The sequence below is a fragment of the Ammodytes marinus genome (assembly GCF_949987685.1).
Source record: "Ammodytes marinus genome assembly, chromosome: 17".
NCBI lineage: Eukaryota > Metazoa > Chordata > Actinopteri > Uranoscopiformes > Ammodytidae > Ammodytes > Ammodytes marinus.
In genome coordinates this window covers 21,954,212-21,976,862 of record NC_137221.1, presented here as the reverse complement: position 1 = coordinate 21,976,862, position 22,651 = coordinate 21,954,212, and the positions used below count along the sequence as shown (strand labels likewise).

The 22,651-nt window shown below is 40.3% G+C and overlaps 1 protein-coding gene across 1 annotated transcript; it reads right to left on the bottom strand.

The window, feature by feature from the left end:
• Positions 1 to 1,042: 1,042 nt before the first annotated feature.
• arhgef2a (Rho guanine nucleotide exchange factor (GEF) 2a) lies at positions 1,043 to 22,379 on the bottom strand. Its single transcript, XM_080044941.1, has 24 exons — positions 22,164 to 22,379; positions 16,915 to 17,077; positions 16,520 to 16,587; positions 16,355 to 16,418; positions 15,824 to 15,956; positions 15,506 to 15,615; positions 14,485 to 14,628; positions 13,828 to 14,078; positions 12,995 to 13,120; positions 12,196 to 12,313; positions 11,942 to 12,018; positions 10,959 to 11,130; positions 10,368 to 10,444; positions 10,023 to 10,195; positions 9,188 to 9,255; positions 8,525 to 8,713; positions 7,409 to 7,495; positions 5,430 to 5,479; positions 5,237 to 5,272; positions 4,981 to 5,028; positions 4,205 to 4,507; positions 3,629 to 3,797; positions 2,813 to 2,875; positions 1,043 to 2,547 (listed from the first exon to the last, which is right to left on the bottom strand). The coding sequence occupies exons 1-23, from the start codon at positions 22,224 to 22,226 to the stop codon at positions 2,835 to 2,837; spliced, it is 2,730 nt and encodes a 909-aa protein (XP_079901067.1). The 5' UTR covers positions 22,227 to 22,379; the 3' UTR covers positions 1,043 to 2,547; positions 2,813 to 2,834.
• Between the last annotated feature and the right edge of the window lie 272 nt (positions 22,380 to 22,651).

Genomic DNA, 22,651 nt, shown 5'->3' with positions numbered 1-22,651 from the left:
AAAAAAAACACAAACTCACACAAGCTAGAGGCATATGTGTACTGTGGTCCTTAAAAGAAGGTAGAGGGTAGAGGGTAGGCTGACAGTCAGTTAATACATATATAAAAACATGCAAAAAGCCACCCATACTACAGACTGATTACTTCTTTACCACAAATGTAAAGCCTTTCTAAGTCTTGTCAGATATCAATGGAGAGCCCACCATTGTATGGCTGCTTTAAAATCACAACACTGCTGTTATGTCTATTAGTGTAAACACTTACATGCTTGTGTTATATGGACAGGTTTTAGATTATACTGAATATCATCAACATAAATAAAGGGTTTGAAATTTGTAATAAGTGTTGTATTTGGCATGAATAATATTTATATATTTATCTTTATTATTATTTCAACTATTGCAGACTGTCTTAATGGGTTTTTGGGCACGGTTTGCAGCAGTTGTGATTTGTACACGTAATGTGTATATTGGGACAAATGAAGTGATCTTGAAAGTGTGTCATTTTGATATAAGGGACCAACATTTGAACTTTTCTTGTGACAGTTATTCGGTTTTGGAAGGCGCTGACCTATAAACTGGCTTTAGGACATTAACAGGCCTCAGATCAGAAAATGGAAGACGGTAAGGAATCACATTTTGTTGTTTAGTTTGAAGGGGCTGCTTGTCAGGGAGATCATAAGAATCACAAGACTATACTGTATATCCCTTTCATAATCTTGATTATTTAATAATTCAATCGAGTGAAAAATCCAATGCAGAATCAATAGTAACAGCAGAGGTAACACCTGACTTTATTGTGATCAGGACATTGGAGAATGTGTTCCCATACAAACTAGAATATATATACAGTATCGAGAACTTTGTCCACAGTACCAGCACTGGGAAGCTCAATATCTGTCAGTAGTTGTTGGTGAGTGCCAATCGGGGGGGTGTATTTCGACCTCTAATTATGGATTTTTTTTTGGGGGGGGGGGGGGGGAACTCGGGGCAGCAGAAACAAGTTGAGAAAAGGACACTGTCTTATCGTCATCATTATGGTGAACGTGTTGAGTTTGCACATCCTCTAGTTACATAGAAACATGATCACTCATTTGGACTGGTGTTTCTGATAGCCACTAGATAAAGGTCAACTTAAAGCTCCTGTAAAGCCGAGAGGAGCTGCAGGTCCAGCTCCCTAACTCTCTGTTAGGCCGCTCACTATGAGTGACAAAGGGCACATTATTACATAGACGTGTCAGTACATACACATTTTCATTTAACATTAGCTCATGCAGGTTTAAGCGATCTGTACGCTGTTGTGATTATAATTCTTACATGTTTAAGACTTGAAAAGTTGCTTTACAGATAGAAATCCTTGACAGATGGTAATACAGCCAAAGGGATGCAGGAATCCAGACCTAGGCAATGGTTTATGTTGTTTTAAGTTTAAACATGTTATGAGTGACTTTATTTTTAATAGTCATCCAGGTCTATCAGGTAAAGATATTACAAAAAAAATTATTTTCATTTGCATTGTGTTGGCTGCTGTCAGGAACAGGTCTTAAGTGACTTTGTGTCTGTGAAAAACCATAAAACGGAACTGGATGAAATGAAATTAAGTAACTGTTATCTTTAATCTGCTTATTCTTTATTCACACAAAATCTATCATATTTTATAATATTTTATTTTAATAATAATAATAATAATTATTTAACCAAACAGAGATAAGCATCCAACAGTCACAGGCATTTACATTTTTTTTAAAACAATCAGTACTTATTGCAAGGCAGATGTATTGGATTGCTTATGATTGTGCTTGTCATGTATCATTCTGATATCTCACGTAATATTGCCATTTTGGTCTTTGTGATGCGATGAAAATAAACATGTTTTTTCCCGGTGTGGTTTGTTCTTTGGGAAGAGTTTAGTATCCATGAATTTTCAATAAAACACTGTATCCAATAAAACACTGTCAAACCGTTTACATTGAAGGACACGTGGCTCCAACCAGACTACAATACACCAATATATTACCTAAAAAAAGCAGAAATTATTCTATTTTAACAATGCTCACCTATCATTACGCTATATAAACTAAATACTAATGCTTTGCCTGAAAAATAATGAGTCCTTCATGTTTTACATTCATTGAAATGCAGTTATACAGAAAAAAATAACTGAATGTTAGAAATACTTCTGTACAAGTAGCCACCAGAACCATCAGGCTAATGTTTGTTTAGTTAAAATCTGAAGATATAAATGTTATATATATAAGCAATATCGTTCAGTTTTCTCACAACTCCCCTTTGGTCAAATGATGCTATGAAATCATGGAAGTCCCAAAAAACCCCAAAACATAGCAAAAAAATTCTGAAAAAACTCACTGTCACATGCCATCTACTCAAAAGCAAAGCAGTTAAAAACACATTGAGACTCGCTGAATGGCAGATAGACATGCAGATTGTTGGAGTCCATATACGTTTCCATCATAATCAGTTCTAGCCATGAGCTCAATTTCTCTGTAAAACATACAAGGATTATATCTCCTCTGGAATAGCTTGATTATCTGAAAAAGAGAGAACAAAATCAGTCTGTTTGGTCATGTCTCCCGATAAAACTTAAAGAAAACTGCATTTCTGTGGAATTAAATGATGGAGTATATGTACATTTCCATGGCACTAACACACTCATGCTTTACTCATCACTCTAGTGCTCTCATTTGATTTAAATCATATTTCTATCTACTATTTGTATCATTACTAAGTGACTGTCGATGGAATGAAACATGGATTGTGAGAAGATAGTCACGATGTATTGTTTGAGTCTTGAACCTGAATGTTGGTCTTCTATCTTCTACCAGTCTGACATGGAAAGTGACGTTTCTTTGCAGCCATCTGTTGAGGAAACAAAGTCAGATCAAGTGACTGTAAGGAACTGAACAAAATGATGAAGCTGGGGTGTCTGTCTGTCTGTCTGTCTGTCTGTCTGTCTGTCTGTCTGTCTGTCTGTCTGTCTGTCTGTCTGTCTGTCTGTCTGCCTGCCTGCCTGCCTGTCTGTCTGTCTGTCTGTCTGTCTGTCTGTCTGTCTGTCTGTCTGTCTGTCTGTCTGTCTGTCTGTCTGTCTGTCTGTCTGTCTATCACACACACACACACACACACACACACACACACACACACACACACACACACACACACACACACACACACACACACACACACACACACACACACACACACACACACACACACACACACACACACACACACACACACACACACAAACACACACACACACACAAACTCATATACAGATGGCAGAAGCTGCCATGCAAGGCACTCTCTGGACCATCGGGAGCAATGTGTGGTTCAGTGTCTTGCCCAGGGACACTTCGACGGTATTCTTATTAGATTGGGCCTACCAAAATTTCCAACAAAACACTGAATTAAATGTCGTCAGATGAACATAAAGCAGGAGGACAAACATTTGAACTTGTAGAGAGGATTATTCCTAACATAAGATCCGTCAATTTTGCTGCTCTAATGGAGTAGAAGAGAATAAACATCCCTCATTAACCCTCCAAAAACTCACTCAAATGAAGCATTGACCCGATATTACAATAAGTGTATGTTACATGTCTGTTATCTGACCTTTGGAGCTCTCAGACGCCGTACCCTCATCATCATCATCATCTGACGTCATGTCCACCTCTACATCACTGCAGTCTCTCTGGCCTCCTGATTGGTGGACAGCTTTCTGACACGCATAAGGGTTGTTAGCTCCAGCTGAAAGCTCAATGTCTGGCTGCAGAGATGTAGGCTAAAACAGCAAGAAAAAGAGGTAAGATACTGTAGAAAACATAGGGGCAGGCAGTGTTAACTAGTTGCTTTAAATTCACATTAAAATCACTATTTCCTTTTGTTAGTTTAAGGTCTTGTGTAATTCTGGAGGGTTTTGTTGCTTTGACTTCCCAAAGGGTCATCGCAGTTTGAGATTGATCTTACACATTTTTGCACACAAACATGCTGTGTGTACAATACATTGGTATGTCATATTGAACAAAAGAAAATGCTACTGAATTACAATTTTGAATGGGTATGTTCCAGTGCTTTTGGAAGCTGACTAACTCATCCTCTTGATTTTGAGCTTTGAAAAAAAAATTCAAAAAATAAAAAGTCTTGCAAGTCTCATAATTTTAAAGAATTGCAATATTGAAATATCCTTACGTGTAAAATGTGTTCCCCGGGCTGTGGAGAGGTCTTCATATGTCTGACCTGGCGTTCCAGCTTGGCCCGGGCCTTCTCACTGTCTTTGAAGCGGCTCTCAGAGTTGCGCAGCCTGAGCAGCTCCTCCTGCAGCAGGCTGTGTTGTCTCTGCAGTAGAGCCAGCTCACCGATGGAGGATCCTGCCCCGGCCTCACGCTGTCCTGCCTCTCTCCACAGGGGGCGCCGTCCCCCTGCACACACCTCCACAGTGTCCTGGGGCTGCAGCAGCAGCTCCAAGATGGAGTCCTGTTTGATCACAGCAGCCTGCAGAAGATGATTCATCATGTTACAGGCTGAGAATGGACAATCTAATATTAGCTAGTATACCACTGTGCTACCTGTGCGTACTGTGTGATTTATTTTTCAGGGGACACAGTATGCACAGGTAGTGGATTAGGAGGAGATATTCACCGCTTGTGACAAAAAATGATTTTGACAACAAGCATTCTCCAGAATCGCTGACACCTTCTTTAACCTTTACTTGTACAGGTAATGTCATTGTACCAATTGTACAGTTACTACCGAGTACTACACCTTTAAATAGAAATAAGACCTAATTTGACCATTTGAAGATATACTGTATATGTCAACCTAACCTTAAAATGGCATTTCAACCTATCAAAATGTCATTTTAACAAGTGAAAACTAAATTGATACTTGTCAACCCATAATGATAAAATGTTAAAGGGGCTTGTCATAGTTTGTGTATGACTCAACCTGTATAGAAACCTACTCACCTGGAGTGCATGAAGATAAACATTCAGTTTCACCAGCCTCTGGTAGATCTGCAAACACAGGCAACAAACGTATTACTTACGTATGCCTAACACACACACACACACACACACGCACGCACGCACACACACACACACACACACACACACACACACACACACACACACACACACACACACACACACACACACACACACACACACACACACACACACACACACACACACACACACACACTTTAAGAAACCACTAACTTACCGCGGATGGAAGCGTGTCCTGACTCCTCATGCAATCCTTTAGAAGGTAAAAAGATATTCCTCATAAATTCTCACATGACAATGACGATACAGTTAAACATAATGCAGTCAATAAATAATATATTATGGGTATATTTTGGGCTGAAATAAACTAGACCGTATTCAACCCACTTTCATCTTGGCACTCAGCTCACCTTTGCAGCAAAGTAATCATGGGCTCCATTGACCAATAGATCCTGATCACCTGAACAGAGACAGTTACAGCAGTCACTTAGCACTAGTGTCCTAAAAGAATAAAACAGTTACTATACTAAATATACACAGTGACATATGAGGTTTGAGCTGGTAACTACACTCTTTAGGTCAGCTAAATTTCCGGAAACTTTCCACGGGAACTTTCGCTCGGGAATTTTGGGAATATTCAAAATTGGAAAATATAGGAATTAAAGCGACTCTTACCTTTGGTGCATTTTTACACTTTTTTTGGATTAGGTTAAAATGGTATTAATAAGGTAATTACACTCTAAAATATAAGACAGACCCACCAGGAGTAAAAACAAACAATGATTTCAATCTCATAATATTATGAAAAATATACAGTATATAAAATTCAACCAATCAAATCGTTCGGTCCGAACGATTTGATTGGCCGACAGACCTGTCTGTTTGCGGTCTGCTTCTGTATTGCGCATTCTCAACTAGAGGGTTTGTTTTGATTCCACGGCAGACAATAGCGAGTAGCGACCATTGTAGAAAAGGCCCCAACGTTCATAAGTTACAGTGTTGTTAGTTCTTACAGTGTGTTAAAATGTGTTTTGTTCAGTGTGGATAGCAGTCAGTTAGGGCCGTGACGTCAGTCGGACAGAGAGCCTGTTTAGTTTCCGTTCTCTTCTCCCTCGGTCAGATGTGTGAGCGTTGCCGCAGTAAGCGATCATTCCACATGGAAACGTGTTTATCTGAGTTTAAATGTGAATCACCCGTGTGTGAGTATGTACATGCAGTCCCGATCGCTGTTATAATATAGTTTGCATGCGATTCGCGGGTCGCAACAGCTGTTGTAACGTCTCCTCACGAGCGGAGTTTAAACCTTTGTTCTTTTCCCGCAATCTATATGCGACTGTGCCTGTGAAAGAAGGAAAATAAAGAGCGGATAAAACCCTACTCCTCCTCTCCTAGTCTCATGCTTATAGTCTGACGCCTTTGGCCATAAGTGGTATTCTGGCCGACACCTCTGAAGTGAAACCAGTGATACAAGCATGGAACAAGGGTGTGGGGGCATTGGAGGGAGGCGGGATGGTATGATAGTGCTGTAATTCTCAATTGCACGATGGGTGTGAGTCCCTTTAACTAAATGGCGGTAATTTAAATGATTTTCTTTTCATTTCCAAACATAAATCTAAACATTTAAACATTATGTTTAGTCATAGGCAGACATCCATGCAAAATTAAAATACATTACATTTTAACAAACATATTTGTAAGAAGAACTTTATCAAGTTTTGAATATTTTATGAACAATCAATAATTTAATTGAACAACAAAAAGATGAATGTTGAGTAAAATATAACTCATCTGTCTGACCCAACCCATTCAATAAATAAAGTAAAATGCCTCCCATGTGATGGAGAAATGCACAGTGCATGTAGGGGGTAGTGGCCTCAGTTACCCTGCAGTAAGCAGTGTGCTATGTGCAATTTGTCAAGTGTACTTGCATGAAATCTGGTTGTTTTAGTCAAGATTATGCTAAAATATATTTTACCCAACTATATTTAAAATCACTGTTTAAGCCTCTTTAAGCCTGGTCTAGTAAAAATCAATATATGACATCAAGTTGGGTGTCTCAATAAACATTTAGAAAAATCGGATTTGAAATTAAATGTTTATAAATGTAATAAAATAGTAGTTGAAAAAACAGCTTTTTACAGTCTAGAACGTTTGCCAGGACTGAAATAATATAGTTAGGAGAATGAAGTGCATTTGGTTTGCTTTAAATTGAGTAAATTCCCGTGTATTCCCGTTAATTCCCAAATTCCCGTTAATTCCCATGAAAAGTTTCCAACTTTGAAAATTCCCGGAATTTTGCAACCCTATTGTTATACTTATGAATAAGCAATAATAAGTCCAAATCCTCTGGTTGTCTTCAGGGTAGGGGTTATATGGCTGAGGGACTCACAGGTTTCTAACAGCTCCATGTGGTTGTGATGGCACAGCAGAGGGATGTCCAGTGAGGAGCCAAGGAGGAGCTCACTCAACCTGTCCACTGTGGAAACATGTACACACACACAAACACACCTATAACTTACACACTACAAATATCATCTTTATATATATATATTTATTAGGGTCAAATTAACGCGTTAATTTCGATTAATTAATCACAGAAAAATTAACGCGATTAAAAAAATTAGCGCAGATTAATCGCACTTCTATATTGCCCTTTGACCCGGTGCAAAAGAGGTGAGACGATAGCGGAGCTGCACCTGTAGCTTGCGGGCACGACCCACACAGGATTAAAGAGTAAAGAAAGAAGCAGGGGAAAGAGGCCGAGGGCATTATGGATGTGTTATGGGCTGCTCCGGGCAAATAAGCATGAAGGTAGGAATACGTTTTATGTTATTCTCCGCAGTGTCTCTCAATCTTCCTTGTGTCTCACTTCTGTTTGCTAGTTGCGATCGTCTAAACGGACACCCGCCCCCTCTCACTCTTCCTAGCATATGCCTGTCTTTTTTCCTCCTTTGGGTGTGTGTGTGTGCCTCATTTAGCCTGCTTGTTTTTTTGTGTTTTTTTTCGGCGCTAGTAGTTCCTAAATGTAGGCTATTTAATGTAGAAGCCTGGCTGAGGGGAAGAGACAGAAGTTACGAGAGACGGCGAGAGAGAGAGAGAGACAGAGAGAGAGAGAGACAGAGAGAGAGAGACGAACGGTAGCCTATAGGCCTACAGTTGTTTATAAACAGGCATACAAGTGTCATATAAGTATGCGATTAATTTAGATTAATTAATCACAGAGCCTGTAATTAATTAGATTAATTTTTTTAATCGCTTGACAGCCCTAATATTTATATATATATATATACATAGGCTACAGTACATCTGTCTGTCTGTCTGTCTGTCTGTCTGTCTGTCTGTCTCTCTCTCTCTCTCTCTCTCTCTCTCTCTCTCTCTCTCTCTCTATCTATAGGTTCACATCTGATGAACCGAGTTGGTGGTTGGTGATAAAAGTGTAGTTTCAGTTAGACAGTGTGATCGGTTTATTAGTGTGTGTGTGTGTGTGTGTGTGTGTGTGTTTTACCCTCAGTTGTGGCATCCAGCAGTAGTTTCTCTGCGCGGGGGGCTTGGGGTGTGTCTGCTCTGAACAGGTAGCGAGTGACTGGAGGCTGGACACACACCTGACCGCTGCTCACCTCCGCCAGCTCACAGAACAGAGTCACTCTCTCCTGCAGCAGCTCCAGCATCTCACGGTCCTTCTGCTGCAGGTCGGCTGGGGGTGGGGGGAGGGGGGGGGTCACCATTAATACACTCATGCATCCAACACAATGCAGAACAATGCCTCTTCTTAGCACGTCTTCAATAATAATAATAATAATAATAATAATAATAATAATAATAATAATAATAATAATAATCATCATCATCATCATCACCATCATTATCATCATAATCATAATAATAAATTTATTTTATTTAGTGCTTTTCTAGGTACTTACAAGACACTTTTACTATAAAATTAGCACATGAGCAAATTAAAAACAGGTGTAGCAATAAAGCCAACACACAAAAAACTAAAGCAAAGACATGTATATTGAACAAAAGGGAAACATTAAAATCAGCATATAAAATCAGGTGTAATGCTAATATGTAAAATACATCTGTTATGTTTAAATGTGATGTAGGCTATATGTTTTAAAAAATATATATTGGCTTTATTATTATACATGAATGTGTGTCTCCTGACCTTTGAGTCTCCTCAGAAGGGCCTTGTGTTCAGTCTCTATCAGGGGGAACTCCTCTCTTGATGGGCACCTGGACACACAGATAGCATAGACCATACAAATCCTGTTAGTTTTTTTTGTACACTTTTAAATGTATATTTATTAATGAATTACGAGGGGAGCAATGATTTACTGATACATATCAAACACTGGCACAATATGCTAACATGCTAAGAGATACAGCAACATTCATATACAAACACATATCATGTCATTTTGAAAAGTGAAAAAAACTTTTTGAACTGGGACTTCACTTCAGTAGCTCTGGTCACCAGTTCTTTCAATTCGGATTATGCACAAAAGAATATGTTATCACTTTAAAAATGAACATATGTAGATTATAACTGCTCCCAAGCACCATGTATGGTAACTTCTTGCTATCACTTAGTAAATATGTATTTGTGTACTGTATGTGTGTGAATGGCTGAAAATCAAAAAAAAAAATTTATTTCCGCTGCTTGTACCCGTGATCTCGTCCTTTCGGTAGACCGATAGAGCGAAAGATTTGCCTCGTTTATTGACTCTTGCACTACTTCATTTATGTTTATATCGTCGGTTGTGTAGCTAAATACCTCAGCAAATTCCTTGTGTGTGAAAACCTACTTGGCAATAACCAGATTTCTGATTCTAATTTTTAAAAACTGATATTGCGACCCAACCTGAACTATCCTTCAACAGATCGACATGAGATAGATTTTTTTATAATCTCACTATTGGAAATAATGTTGACCTATTTCTTTTAAAATTACAGAACGAGACACTGTATAACTTGTATGATATGGTGGCGCATTTGCCTACTTGCTGACGGCTCGCTGGATGTGGCGTATCCAGACATTCTTGTCTTCCTTGGACACTGCGTGGAACTCATACATCTCAGGAGGGGAGCAGTCACTGATGAGGAACATGCCTCGCTCCTGGTTGGCTATATCCCTCACTATCAGGTTCTGAAGGGACAGCACTGGGGGCTTGTCCTACAGATCACACAGCAAGGGGATTGTGTTTGGAGGAAGTAATACACAGAGAGAAAGGAATAAAAATGAGAGAACAATAATTAATAAAAAAATGGACACAGTTGTCATTTCTACACAAGTAATTATCTTTAGTGTGCATTTTTTATGTTTGTGTGTGAATACAATTTCTTACCAGGCACGGAAAGAGGTACCTCTGGTCTTTCTCCTGTAGAAACACCAGGATATCTGTCATCAGTAAGACCTGTGTATCTGCACACACACACACACACACACACACACACACACACACACACACACACACACACACACACACACACACACACACACACACACACACACACACACACACACACACACACACACACACACAGACCAAATATACCACAAAACATTGTCAAGTTTAATTTTTTTGCCCGTCAATTCAGTTCGCAGGAAAAGTTTCTCAAGTAGCCTACAACCCATTGTTATGTTTCCATGACTGTGGCAGTATAGGTTCATATTAAGTTATAAAATGATGAAGTGTTATAGAGCCTGTAAACGCAGCCGTTACAAAGGAGCATGGGAAAATGAGCTCTGGAGTCACGTAGCCTTTGACTGCAGTGGCCGTTCCTGAAGCGATTATCAACTTGAGGTACTACTGTCATTTTCATTTGATCAAATAAGTAGCACCAGATTAAGCCTATAGGATATCATTCTGTGCAGCGCTACATATTGAGTGAGTTAATTTACTTTACACACAGACTAATGTCCATGTACCGTATACCTTTGGGGCGTGATCCTGGGCTTTTCCAGAACAGGCTTCCTTCATGTAGGAGTCTCCGTCGGAGCAGCTCTCCAGGCTTGAAGAGTCCCCCGTCCCTCACCCTGGTCTCAGCCCGCGGGTCCAGCTTGGCCTGGATCTCCTGCAGCCTCTGTGTCTGCTCCAGGTCCTCCATCTACCACACCAGGAGAAAAAAATCTCTCATTTGGAGTCCAAAATAATAATGTGATTCGATTTTAAATTAAATATAGCAAAAGAGACTTATACTAAAATATACTGGTGCTGATTGAATCATTTCAAGGGTTAACATATCGTGCTGATTCTCAGGTTCAAGTTTGAAAGTTTTAGCTTTCACTAGAAACTTATTGGTCAAACCTATTTAATTTCCAATTCATTTAATTTGTCTCTCCCTGCCATTGCTTCCCCCCTGTCCGAAAAGCTTTATTTTAGCATCCATCTCTTTCCCCAAAAGTCCAGTCTGCTCTGATTGGCCTGCTCCAACACTGGCACTGCCTACCATCTTAAAAACTATGGCCAGTCGTATTTCCAGTCCTATGCATACACTCTACTGGCCTCTGCAGCCCCATCATGGTAAACAATTTTAACATTTTAGCCAGTAGCAGCAGTGGGAGTACATGGAGACTTATGTGTTGGTTATTGCATCCAGCAGCATAACAGTTAGCTGCTTTGGTCGTAGCTTAGACATCTAGCTGTCACAGAGGAGGAGGAGATCAACATTGTGGTATTCTGACATTAAGTTTCCCAGTCACCTAGGTGGAGGTTTCACTTCAAAATCGGTGGTGTTCAGAATTGGGTGTAGAGATCAATATTTTCAGAGAGGAGGAGAAAGATAAAAAGAACTTCATGAAAATCTGGTGATTTTGACTGTATGTTTAGAGAGGTCCATTCATCCATCCATCTATCCATCTCCATTCGCTGTTCATCTTCTAATATCATATCTTTTACCGTACTCAGAAAGTCATTACCTGTTGGTCTATTGAACTAAGGAGTTCTCTGACCATGGAGAGAGTCTGAGCCAGAGTCGAAGCTTCCTCTTCCTCATCTGGAAGAGACAAGGAAACATATTGGATGATTGTGGACGCACAAGAACCAAAGGCAACTGACACACATGTAGACATAATATTCTAAAGCCACCAGCATTATCCATCAAGTTTGTCAAACTGCTTCTACTATACTTTATGGGCCACATAAGCCATTGTGAGTGACTGTGGTGATTTACCAGTGGTGTTGTTCAAAATGCGCTGGACGAGCACAGGATACTTGGAGATCCGCTGAGTCACCAACAAGATGCATTCCTGAACACCATGGCGACGTAGCAAGGGTCCTCGGCTCACCCGCTGCCCAAAGACACATAGAGGAACACACAGACAGAATGATCCTGGCTGTCATTTTTTTGTGTGCTGTGTCTCTGCCATACACTTAGATGTTAGGATGTACTGTATGATGTGGAGATTCCTATGCACGTAAACCCAGGCATCATAAAGTTTACTCTTTAGTCTATGGCTGCATGGGCAGTGACCTCAAAACGCAAAACTCCGAACCTGTGACACAAAAATTGAAATCTTGCACATGAACAAAAAGGACATAGGCTATAAATCTAAGGATTTGTATGTCCGCAGGTTTACATTTTGTTTAAAAAGAATCACAAAGATGGGGGCGCCTTTAGCTCAGTCGGTAAGGCGTCCCCCTCCCGGGCCGGGCCCAGCAGCAGACCCGGGTTTGATTCCCGCCCGCGGTCGTTCTCTGCATGTCACTCCCCTCTCTGCCCCATTTCACCTCTGTCTCTCTGCACTATCAATAAAGCATAAAAATGCCCAAAAAATATCTTAAAAAAAAAAAGAATCACAAAGATATATTGTATGTTGTGCCTTATTATTGCTGACCTTTTTATTAAAAAAAAGTCTACTGTTAAGTAAAAGAAAGATAAGTAAGATAAATTAAACAAAAGGGGTTTTCCTAAAACAGCTGACTCTGAATGCTTTATATTTAATTTGTTTTTCTTTGTGTGTATGTCTTACCCGTATGAAGCACTGGAACCTCTTGTCTCTGGCCAGCAGTTCCTTGTATAATTTGACAGCTTTTAAGTGGCTGCTACAGAACTCAACATAGGTCTTACGCATCTCATCTGCATATTGGCCTGAGAACTGACAGAAGAACACACACACACACACACACACACACACACACACACACATACACACACACACACACACACACACACACACACACACACACACACACACACACACACACACACACACACACACACAAGTTGTTTTGTGAGGGAACTAGCTGACAGAGAACTCATGCTCAAAAGCCTTATATTTAAAGTTTTAACCCATCATGAGATATCTCTTACTAAAAACATTTTATAAAATATTTCACACTTTTTATTTTCATACTAAACATGCATTCAACTCATTATTTCTATATTCATATGAGAAAGCTGTAACCTCTGTTTGTCACTGTTCAGACCCAAGTCTTCAGTGTAGTTCTGAAATACACAAAATTCCTTCACAGAAAAATACCAAATCAATCTTAGTTTAAATTTAGTTCTGTGTGACTGTAAGTCAATTTAGTAAATTGTACACAGGGCACATTGCAATTTATCTTTTTGCATATCCCCTATCAAGGTTTTCCACTCCAGAGGGGGTCATAGCACAGGGTCAGCCATAGAACAGCGCCCCTGGAGCAGTTTTGGGTTAAGTGTCTTGCTCAAGGACACAATGGTAGAGATGGTGGTCACCGTAGATGTAATACCAGCAACTAACACCCTCCTGTCCGGTGCCGGGGATCGGACCAGCGACCTCATGATAACTTGTGCTCCCCTCATGATGTGTGTGGCAGGCACCTGCTCTAGTAATATGTCCCCCAGCTGATGAATGGTGAAGTTGCGACTGGATCCAGACTGCATGCTGTTATTGCGACGCAGGAGAAGTTGTGCCAGAAAGTTGGAATGTATCCTGGTCAGCTGGTCCAAGCAGGGGAACATGGCGTGCAGAGTGCTGGGGTCTAGCTGAAGCTCCTCTAGCATGCCCTGCCGGAACACCCTGTCCATGATATGCAGCGTCCGCATGTGGTGCAACTCTGTTTGAATCAGCTCTGAGAGGGACACATATACCCACATCACATCACATATACACACACACACACACACACACACACACACACACACACACACACACACACACACACGAACAAATAAATAATGTAGTAAACTGCAGCTATCATACAGTACATGCAATGAGAGGAATTGCAATTCTGATAAACCAAATTTTAATTATGTATAGCTGCAGTAAATTGGGATTGTTATCATACTTTAAAAAAAAATAAAGTCATTTTTCTATCTATTTAACTGGCATTTTTTTTTAATGTCTCAGATCATGAGGATTTTTTTGAAGATTTAAAGACTGTTTCCTTTTTCATAGCACGCAGCCAAAAAGGAATTTTGTCGTGCTGTCTCTTTTGAGATATAAGCAAAATAAATCAAATATAAACCAATTGTTACCATAAATGACATCCTGCCTCTTGATGTCGTTTTTGCGATGTGTCTGCAAGTAACTGCTGTCCACTGCCATGCTCCATGAGTCAGCCTTAAAGTCCTGGCCCTCAAACTCCATCTCCTCCAGAACCGAAGTATAGTAGATATCTCCTGAACAAGAGAAAAAAAAACATTGGCATTAAAGAACTACCAAGGATGTTATAGGAAACCATTTGATTTGATCTGATCGATTAATTTTAGACTATGGTATTTTTACAGGCTGGAGTCATTCAGAAAGAAGAAATTTCCACATTACTAATTGTGGAGCCCTGACCCATCACTGTGACTTGTATTCTCGAGTGGGTTGGCCCTCTTTGTCCACCAGAAGGCTGGGACACTGGTGCACTTTTATTTATAAGGCCATGTTAGGGCTACTTCCCTCCTATATTTGTAACTTAATCACACAGAAAAGTGTTGCTTCCCACAATCTGCGTTCAAACAATCAGATGCTTCTGTCAATTCCATTTGCACGCACAGAATTAGGAAAAAGGTCTTTCATCCATTCTGCTCCCACCACATGGAACTGGCTACAAAAAGATTTTAAATTAACCGAAATGATTTCTTTGAACGCTTTTAAATCTAAGTTGAGAGCATTTCAGACCACCTCTTTTACTTGTAGTTGTTTTCTATGATTTTTAATTTACTTGGAACTGTTTTTATTATTTTACTTGAAAACAGTTTTTTTCTGATTTTATTTGATAATAGCTTTTTATCATTTTAATTTTTGTCTATATGTTGTGAGTGTATTATTGTGAGTGAACATGTAACTTGTTGCTGCCTCTTGGCCAGGACTCCCTTGAAAAAGAGGTTTTTAATCTCAATGGGACTTTCCTGGTTAAATAAAGGTTAAATAAAAAAATAAAAAAAATAAAAAATCTTCGAGATACTGGAATACAGTGGGTCAAAAGATTGGTTTTGAAACTAACATTCCTATCAGTCAGATTGTCACCAGATTTCAGTCTTGAGTGGATAAGTATGAGTTTGATACCGTCATCATTGAGAGATTCCACTGACATGGCTCTGTTCCTGAAGCTGAGGGAGTCTGTGGACTGGGACAGGATCCTGCGCAGCCCCAGAGGAGAGTCGTCATTCAGGGTCCTACAACACACACACACACACACACACACACACACACACACACACACACACACACACACACACACACACACACACATAAATGTTGCAAATCAGAGCAGTCTGGGTAAGTTCAAAAATCCTGGTTAAGGTGTCTGAGAGAAATGTGCCATAGCTGACTATGCTTTAGTTAGGGATTAAGAATTACGCATACAATTGTAGTGGAGTTTACCCTGCAATATTGTTGGTGGAGACACTCTTGGACATTAGAAGGCTGGAGCGTCCACGACGGGATCCCAGTAGAGTATGTCGTAGGCTTTCTGAAGGGTAGATGGCTGAACTCGGACGCTCGCGCATTCCTGGAGCTATGCAATGAAAAATAATAGTTAGAGGAAGGAGAACGAGACAAGAAGGGTATAAGTAGAACTGGTGAAGGTGGGATAGGGATACTGAATGAATTGTAAAGTGTATTTGGGGCGACTGTGGCTCAGGTGGTAGAGCGGGACTGCCAATGATCGAAGGGTTGGCGGCTCGATCCCAGCTCTGCCACTTGTGTCATGGTTGTTGTGTCCTTGGGCAAGACACTTCACCCACCTTGCCTCGTGTGAATGTAGATAGGTAGCCTGCTATGTGTGTGTGAATGGTAAACGTGGGAATAGGAACAGGTCTCCCTTGAAAAAGAGTCTCCGGTCTCAATGGGATTTACCTGTATAAATAAAGGTTTTAAAAAAAGTATTTTTGTGTGTATAGGAAAAGTTCTTACTTTTGTTGCGCAGATTAACATTCTGCAATGATGAGTTATTCCGCATTAGGGCACTCTTCTGTTGCTGTGTTAACAAAGGACACAACCAATCATTTTAAACCTTGCAATTAAAGCTGCATTCAAGAAGTACAGTTGTGATGATTTGAGGTGTAGCCTGCGTCTTACCCTCTGTTTCAATTTTGCACAGTTTGGCAGAGTGTCTCGACAGCGGTTGTGGATAGTGACATTGCATGCTGGGAAAAAAATTAAGACATGAAAGCAAACATTAACAATACTAAGACGTCATATCTCCTTTCTGTTTCAGCATTGCAGCAACTTTTAAAAGCCTTTGACACTGCATTAATGTGTGTGTGTGTGTGTGTGTGTGTGTGTGTGTGTGTGTGTGTGTGTGTGTGTGTGTGTGTGTGTGTGTGTGTGTGTGTGTGTGTGTGTGTGTGTGTGTGTGTGTGTGTGTGTGTGTGTGTGTGTGCATCGACGCATATACTGTTTACTTTGTCTTCCATACTATCCCCTCTTTCACTGTATATAAAATGCAGAAGTTCAGTGACTATGTTACTTACTGGGGCAACTGAGTGCTTCCTTGGCAGTGATACTCTTGTTGCATGCTGAACAGAGTGTGGTTCCTGACACTGTCAACGAGGTGAAGAGGTGGCCATTGGTGTAGCGTGCCTCCCTCTCCCTCGCTGCCTTCTCTCGCTCCCTCATGTGCTCTCTTTCCTTATTCTGGAAAAGAAGCAGAAAAAGTGTTTAAAAGAAAGACCTGCATATTGTTAAAGTACTTTCATTTAATTACATGGACTGTATATTTTTCAATGTCACAAACCACATCAGAATTTCTTAAGAATTAACAGCATTACTGCTACACTTTGGCAGTTGGTAGTTTCCTGTTACGTCAGGAAACCAACATCAGAAACCACATAGGGGAGGACGGGGGATGTGAGACATCAGGTAATGTGAGACACCCCCTGTATCTACTGTAGGACACGGAACACATTTTTGGTCATGTGAGATATATGTTTTCAAGCCCATCTCATTTCACCTTGGCCATGAAAGAGAGAACCTCATGGTGATGTTGTAAGCATGTTCTTTTCACAAAAATGTCTTTTTTGTATGTAAAAGTAAATTGTCTTGCTGTCAACTTAATCGATTGTTGTGCCAAAGCAAATTGATTCAGGTAGAAAAACTTCTATCACACATGTTGATGAACTACCAACATATGAAACCATGTGATGATGATAACTGAAGATTAGCCTGAATTGCTGAGATAGGTAGTTTTTTCTCAAATTGTGGTAGTGGGTTAAAGTGAGACAAATGCTGTGGGGTAAAGTGAGACAGTGTATGTGCCCTCTTTTAATGAATCCATTATATTTGAGGTAGCAAGGAGACTAGTTTGAAAAGACAAAAGACAATGTGGGCTGGAGGTGGGGGTTGATGGTTGAAGGGGTGTCAGCAAGGGCATGGTTTGGCTCGTATGTATGTGGGGGTCAGGAGAGTGACCTTTAACATCAATAGACTCTAAGAAATATGTCTTTATTCAATGAATTATCCCAATAAAACAAATGCAGAAAAAAAGACTAAAAACATGGAAAATGACAGCTGAGTCTAGTCCTGTGTTCTGAGTCCCAGACTGTTCTGGTTCTGATTGTCCTTTGCTCTGACCCCCATACACTAGCTGGCTCTAATGGTCCTGTGTTCTGACCCCCAGACTGTGTTTTAATCTAACTGGTAATCTTTCATTTGAATGTTAATTATTGAATATGAATTATATGTTGTATTTGATCAGAGTTACTTTCAAGTGTTTAGAAAAAAAATTTGCTTAATTGACCAAACCCCATGATTCTGTTACTAGTCCGACATTAGTTTTGTAATATTTGGTTTTCAAGCTAGCTGTCAGGATTCTACAATTTGTGTTGTTATGTTAGTTTCAGAGTGTAAAAAGTAAGTGGGTCAGTTTACCCCCTTGATTTTTCTGGTCTGTCTCAGTTTACCCCACAGCTGGGGTAAAGTGAGACACATAACAACTTTTTTTTAGGAAACATCCTGAATTAATGGGAAATGTGTACATTTCAGTGATAAATCATTTTAGCTCGCTTAGAGGGGAGCAAATGTAAAAAGTGTCTCAGATTACCCCGTTCTCCCCTATGTAAAATCATGAATCGACTTTGCACCATGCTTTACATAATAGATCCAGATTTTCCAGATCAGGTCAACATCACTGATATAACCAGCTGATATTATTGGCCCATCTCAGACCTCAGGTGAGCACCGCTCTGGACCCACTTAAGTTAACCTATCACCAGGGGTGGACTGGCCATCTGGCATACCGGGCATCGTCCCGGTGGGCCGGCAGGCATTTTGGGCCGGGCCGGGTCCATTTATTAAAAAAAAAAAAAATTAAAAATCCTTTTTTTTTTTTTTTTTTTTTTTTTTTTACCCTCGGCTGTGTGACTTGGCCGGGCCGAGGGCCCTTCCCTCTCGGGAGTGCCATGGACATATAATTGTGCGTGCAGGCTGTCAACTTCACCTGAAAGTTAAATAAAACTTTGTCCCAGGCCATTACTCATTATGATTGGTTCTAGGCTGGGCCTGGCCCAATCACACACACAGCAGAGGGCCGCCCATTCAGAGGCTGCATTAAATTGTATTATCATGCATTCAACTTCTACTCCGTGATTATGAGCATCTGACGATGGTCAGTTACGTTCAGGGCCGTCGGACTGCGGACAGGCTTGGGGGGCCCAAGGCAGAGGGGGGCTGCACCCAAAAAAATATATATATATTTTTTTTTTTATTTTTTTTTTACTGGCTCAATATAGGCCCCTGATCTTTGAAGGCCCAGAAAAACGTTATTTAGGGAAAAAAAAGATTTCATGGGCCTTTCATTCGTCAGTACATTTATGTTATTTTTTAAATAACATTGTTCGGGGCTACGAAGATCAGGGGCCTATATTGGGCCATTAAAAAATACAAACAAAGGAAAAAAATTCCCGAAGCTGACTGGATTTTTTAAACATGTACATTTCTTCTTTCTGCTTTTTGGTCATCTGTGTCTATACATTATTCCAGCAAATAATAGCCTACTAAATAGCTTACATAGGAAACAGTTGATTTATCCTTAGTTTTCTCTTCAAAGTGCACCAGATTGATGAATTTTACTTTAACATTTGAAAAAAAATCTTGGGGGGTCCGGGGAATGCTCCCCCGGACCCCCCTAGAAGGTCCAGGGTGCACGACACAGTCTCCCAAATTCCTGTGAGAAACACTGTGTGTGTGCATGATTATTAAGAGTCATTAGACCAGGGGTTGTGTTCAAGTACGCGTAATGATTTGGTCATTCATCAATAGAAACATTGTGTTGTTATCTGGCTCAGAGAGTGACCAGTCACTCATACGTTTTGGACTATAGACAAACATAGCTTTTACATGTTTGTATTGTAAGACTGCCTCTCAGAGGGCCCATCAGGACTTCCTGTATAGGGGCCCAGAATTTGGAGCAACGCCCCTGCCTCCACATATCGTATAAATAATCATGGTGGGCTGCCATGGCCAAAAATGCCAGGGCTGAATTTTTGTCCCAGTCCACCCCTGCCTATCACCCAGAGGTTGGAGTAGACGACACCGCTATTTACCTGCTTCAGTGAACCTACTCTCAACTCAATATGATTCAACAAAGCAGGCAGAACTGTGAAGATGATGTTCTTTGATTTCTCCAGTGCCTTTAACACAATCCAGCCCACACTGCAGCCTGAGAGGCTCCAAAAGAAGCAACGTAGATGCTTCCAAAATGGACTACCTGATGGAGAGACCACAGTCTGTGTGTGTGGCTTGATGCATGTCTGAGCCAGTGGTTATCAGCACAGGAGACTGTACTCTCACCTGCCCTCTTCACCCTCTACTGTATACCTCAGACTTCCAATACAACGCCTGTCACATATGCAGAAATATTCAGATGACTGAGCAGTTGTTGGGTGTGTTAGTGCTGGACAGCAGACCGAATACATGGAACTGGTCAACTGCTTTGTGGCAAGAACCACCTCCTGTTAAATGTAACCAAGATGAAGGAGGTGGTTATGGAGTTTGGGAGGACCAGGAGGACTAAACTGAACACTATTTACATCCTGGAAGGAGAGGCTGAAGTGGCAATCAGTACAGCAACTGCAGTCACTATAAGGAGTTTAGGGGAGATGTCACTGTAGCAGAAGTCAGCCTTGTACTGTTGCAGAGGGGGCCTGCAGAAAAACCAGATATATAAATGCTAACCCAAAACCACAGTATCCGTTAATTTGTACGCTAAACTATGATCTTTTCCACAGCTTTAGTTGGCCGTCAGACAGTCGTTTATTTTGGTTTTCTTGTGTTTCTTTAATAATCTGCAGAAGCTCTGAGTCGAGCAGTTGATTTGCGGAGTGATACAAAAAAATAAACTGCTGTCTGGCAGCAAACTAAAGCTGTGGAAAAAAATCTCAGTTGAATACAATTGAACGGATATTTAGGTTTTAGGTTAGCATTTATTCTGCAACAGGGACGTCTCTCCCAAACTCCTTAAAATGACATATGCGGACAGCCATCTCCATTAGGTAACATACTAATTGTCTAAGTATACCCATACAACCCCTCTTCAAAAATACTCAACTATCCCTTACTGGGCTGGAATTGTAACCTGGAGGCTGTGTAGGAGGAAGCTTGGTCATTCCTGCCAACGGCAACAGCTACAATCTATCTATCTAGTTGTATGAAATCTAAAAATAAGCATGTATCGACTGTAAGCAAGCAAGAAATAAAGTCATCTACCAAGCAGAGCTCTGATGGATGTATGGAGATAGATAGATAGATAGATAGATAGATAGATAGATAGATAGATAGATAGATAGATAGATAGATAGATAGATAGATAGATAGATAGATAGATAGATAGATAGATAGATAGATAGATCGATAGATAGATAGATAGATAGATAGATAGATAGATAGATAGATAGATAGATAGATAGATAGATAGATAGATAGATAGATAGATAGATAGATAGATAGATAGATAGATAGATAGATAGATAGATAGATAGATAGATAGATAGATAGATAGATAGATAGATAGATAGATAGATAGATAGATAGATAGAAATATAGATAGATAGTTCACCTGTGCAAAACACTTAGTAAATCTTGCTCTTGGCACTTTTCTTTATATATTTGTAACACACAATTATTTTGAGCCTACAATATTCTCTGGGAGAGCAGTATAACATCACCCACTCCCACTGCCATTTCTATGGCAACAGTTACTATAGACAAATATCCAAGTGAGCAAGTACACTCAGTACAAGCAAATATCCATATTAACCAGATAACCACCCCCTACATTCACAAATAGATAGAGAGCATATTGGATGAGCAACCTCTGCAGCAAGTCTGGGCCCATGGACTGAGAGGCCTGGTCTCATGTCATCAAAAGAGGAAATGTTTTCTGTGTGAGAGTGCATATAACACGGGTTGACTCAGTGATGTGGAAACTAGGGGGAAGTGACAAAAAACAAAAACAGGAAAAGACAAATGAACATGGTACAACAGCGTACTTTTCTAAATCAGTGATTTAGAGTAAGTGGGTTAACCAGTACCCTTAAATGAATAAAGTCACACCATTATACACACAAAAAATGGTAATTTCCATTGGTTTAGACACACACACACACATGCACGCGGGCACGCACTCCCACACACAAACACACACTGAAGTCAGTCAGATGGCATTACCTGAAGTCATTTAACTTCATGTTACACTAGGTAGATGAGCATGGAGCCAACAACTCACCCGCAGGTTGATTTCCCTCATCCTCTCCTGACGCAGCTTGGACAGATTGGTAACTCTTGACATTGTCAAAGCTGTGTTTCTCTCACAATGACAGATTCAAAAGGGACGGGCAGCAATGTCGGGAAAAAAATGTATCCAATATTAATGTTTGTACTCTTCTATGAGGATCCCTCAGATACCTAAAGATTAAGAAAATAAAAAAAGATTTCCTCACTGCCCAACTGCAATGTGCTTCTGCTTCTAGTGAAGTGGCTGTTCCTGTGAGAAATCTGACTTCTGAATCATCACCGCCCCCTCACACGCACACACACACACACTCGCACACACACACACACACACACACACACACACACACACACACACACACACACACACACACACACACACACACACACACACATACACACACACACACACATACACACACACACACACAATATCCAGCTGTCCGTGAATGCCTAGTATAAACTATATTTTGCTTTTTTCTG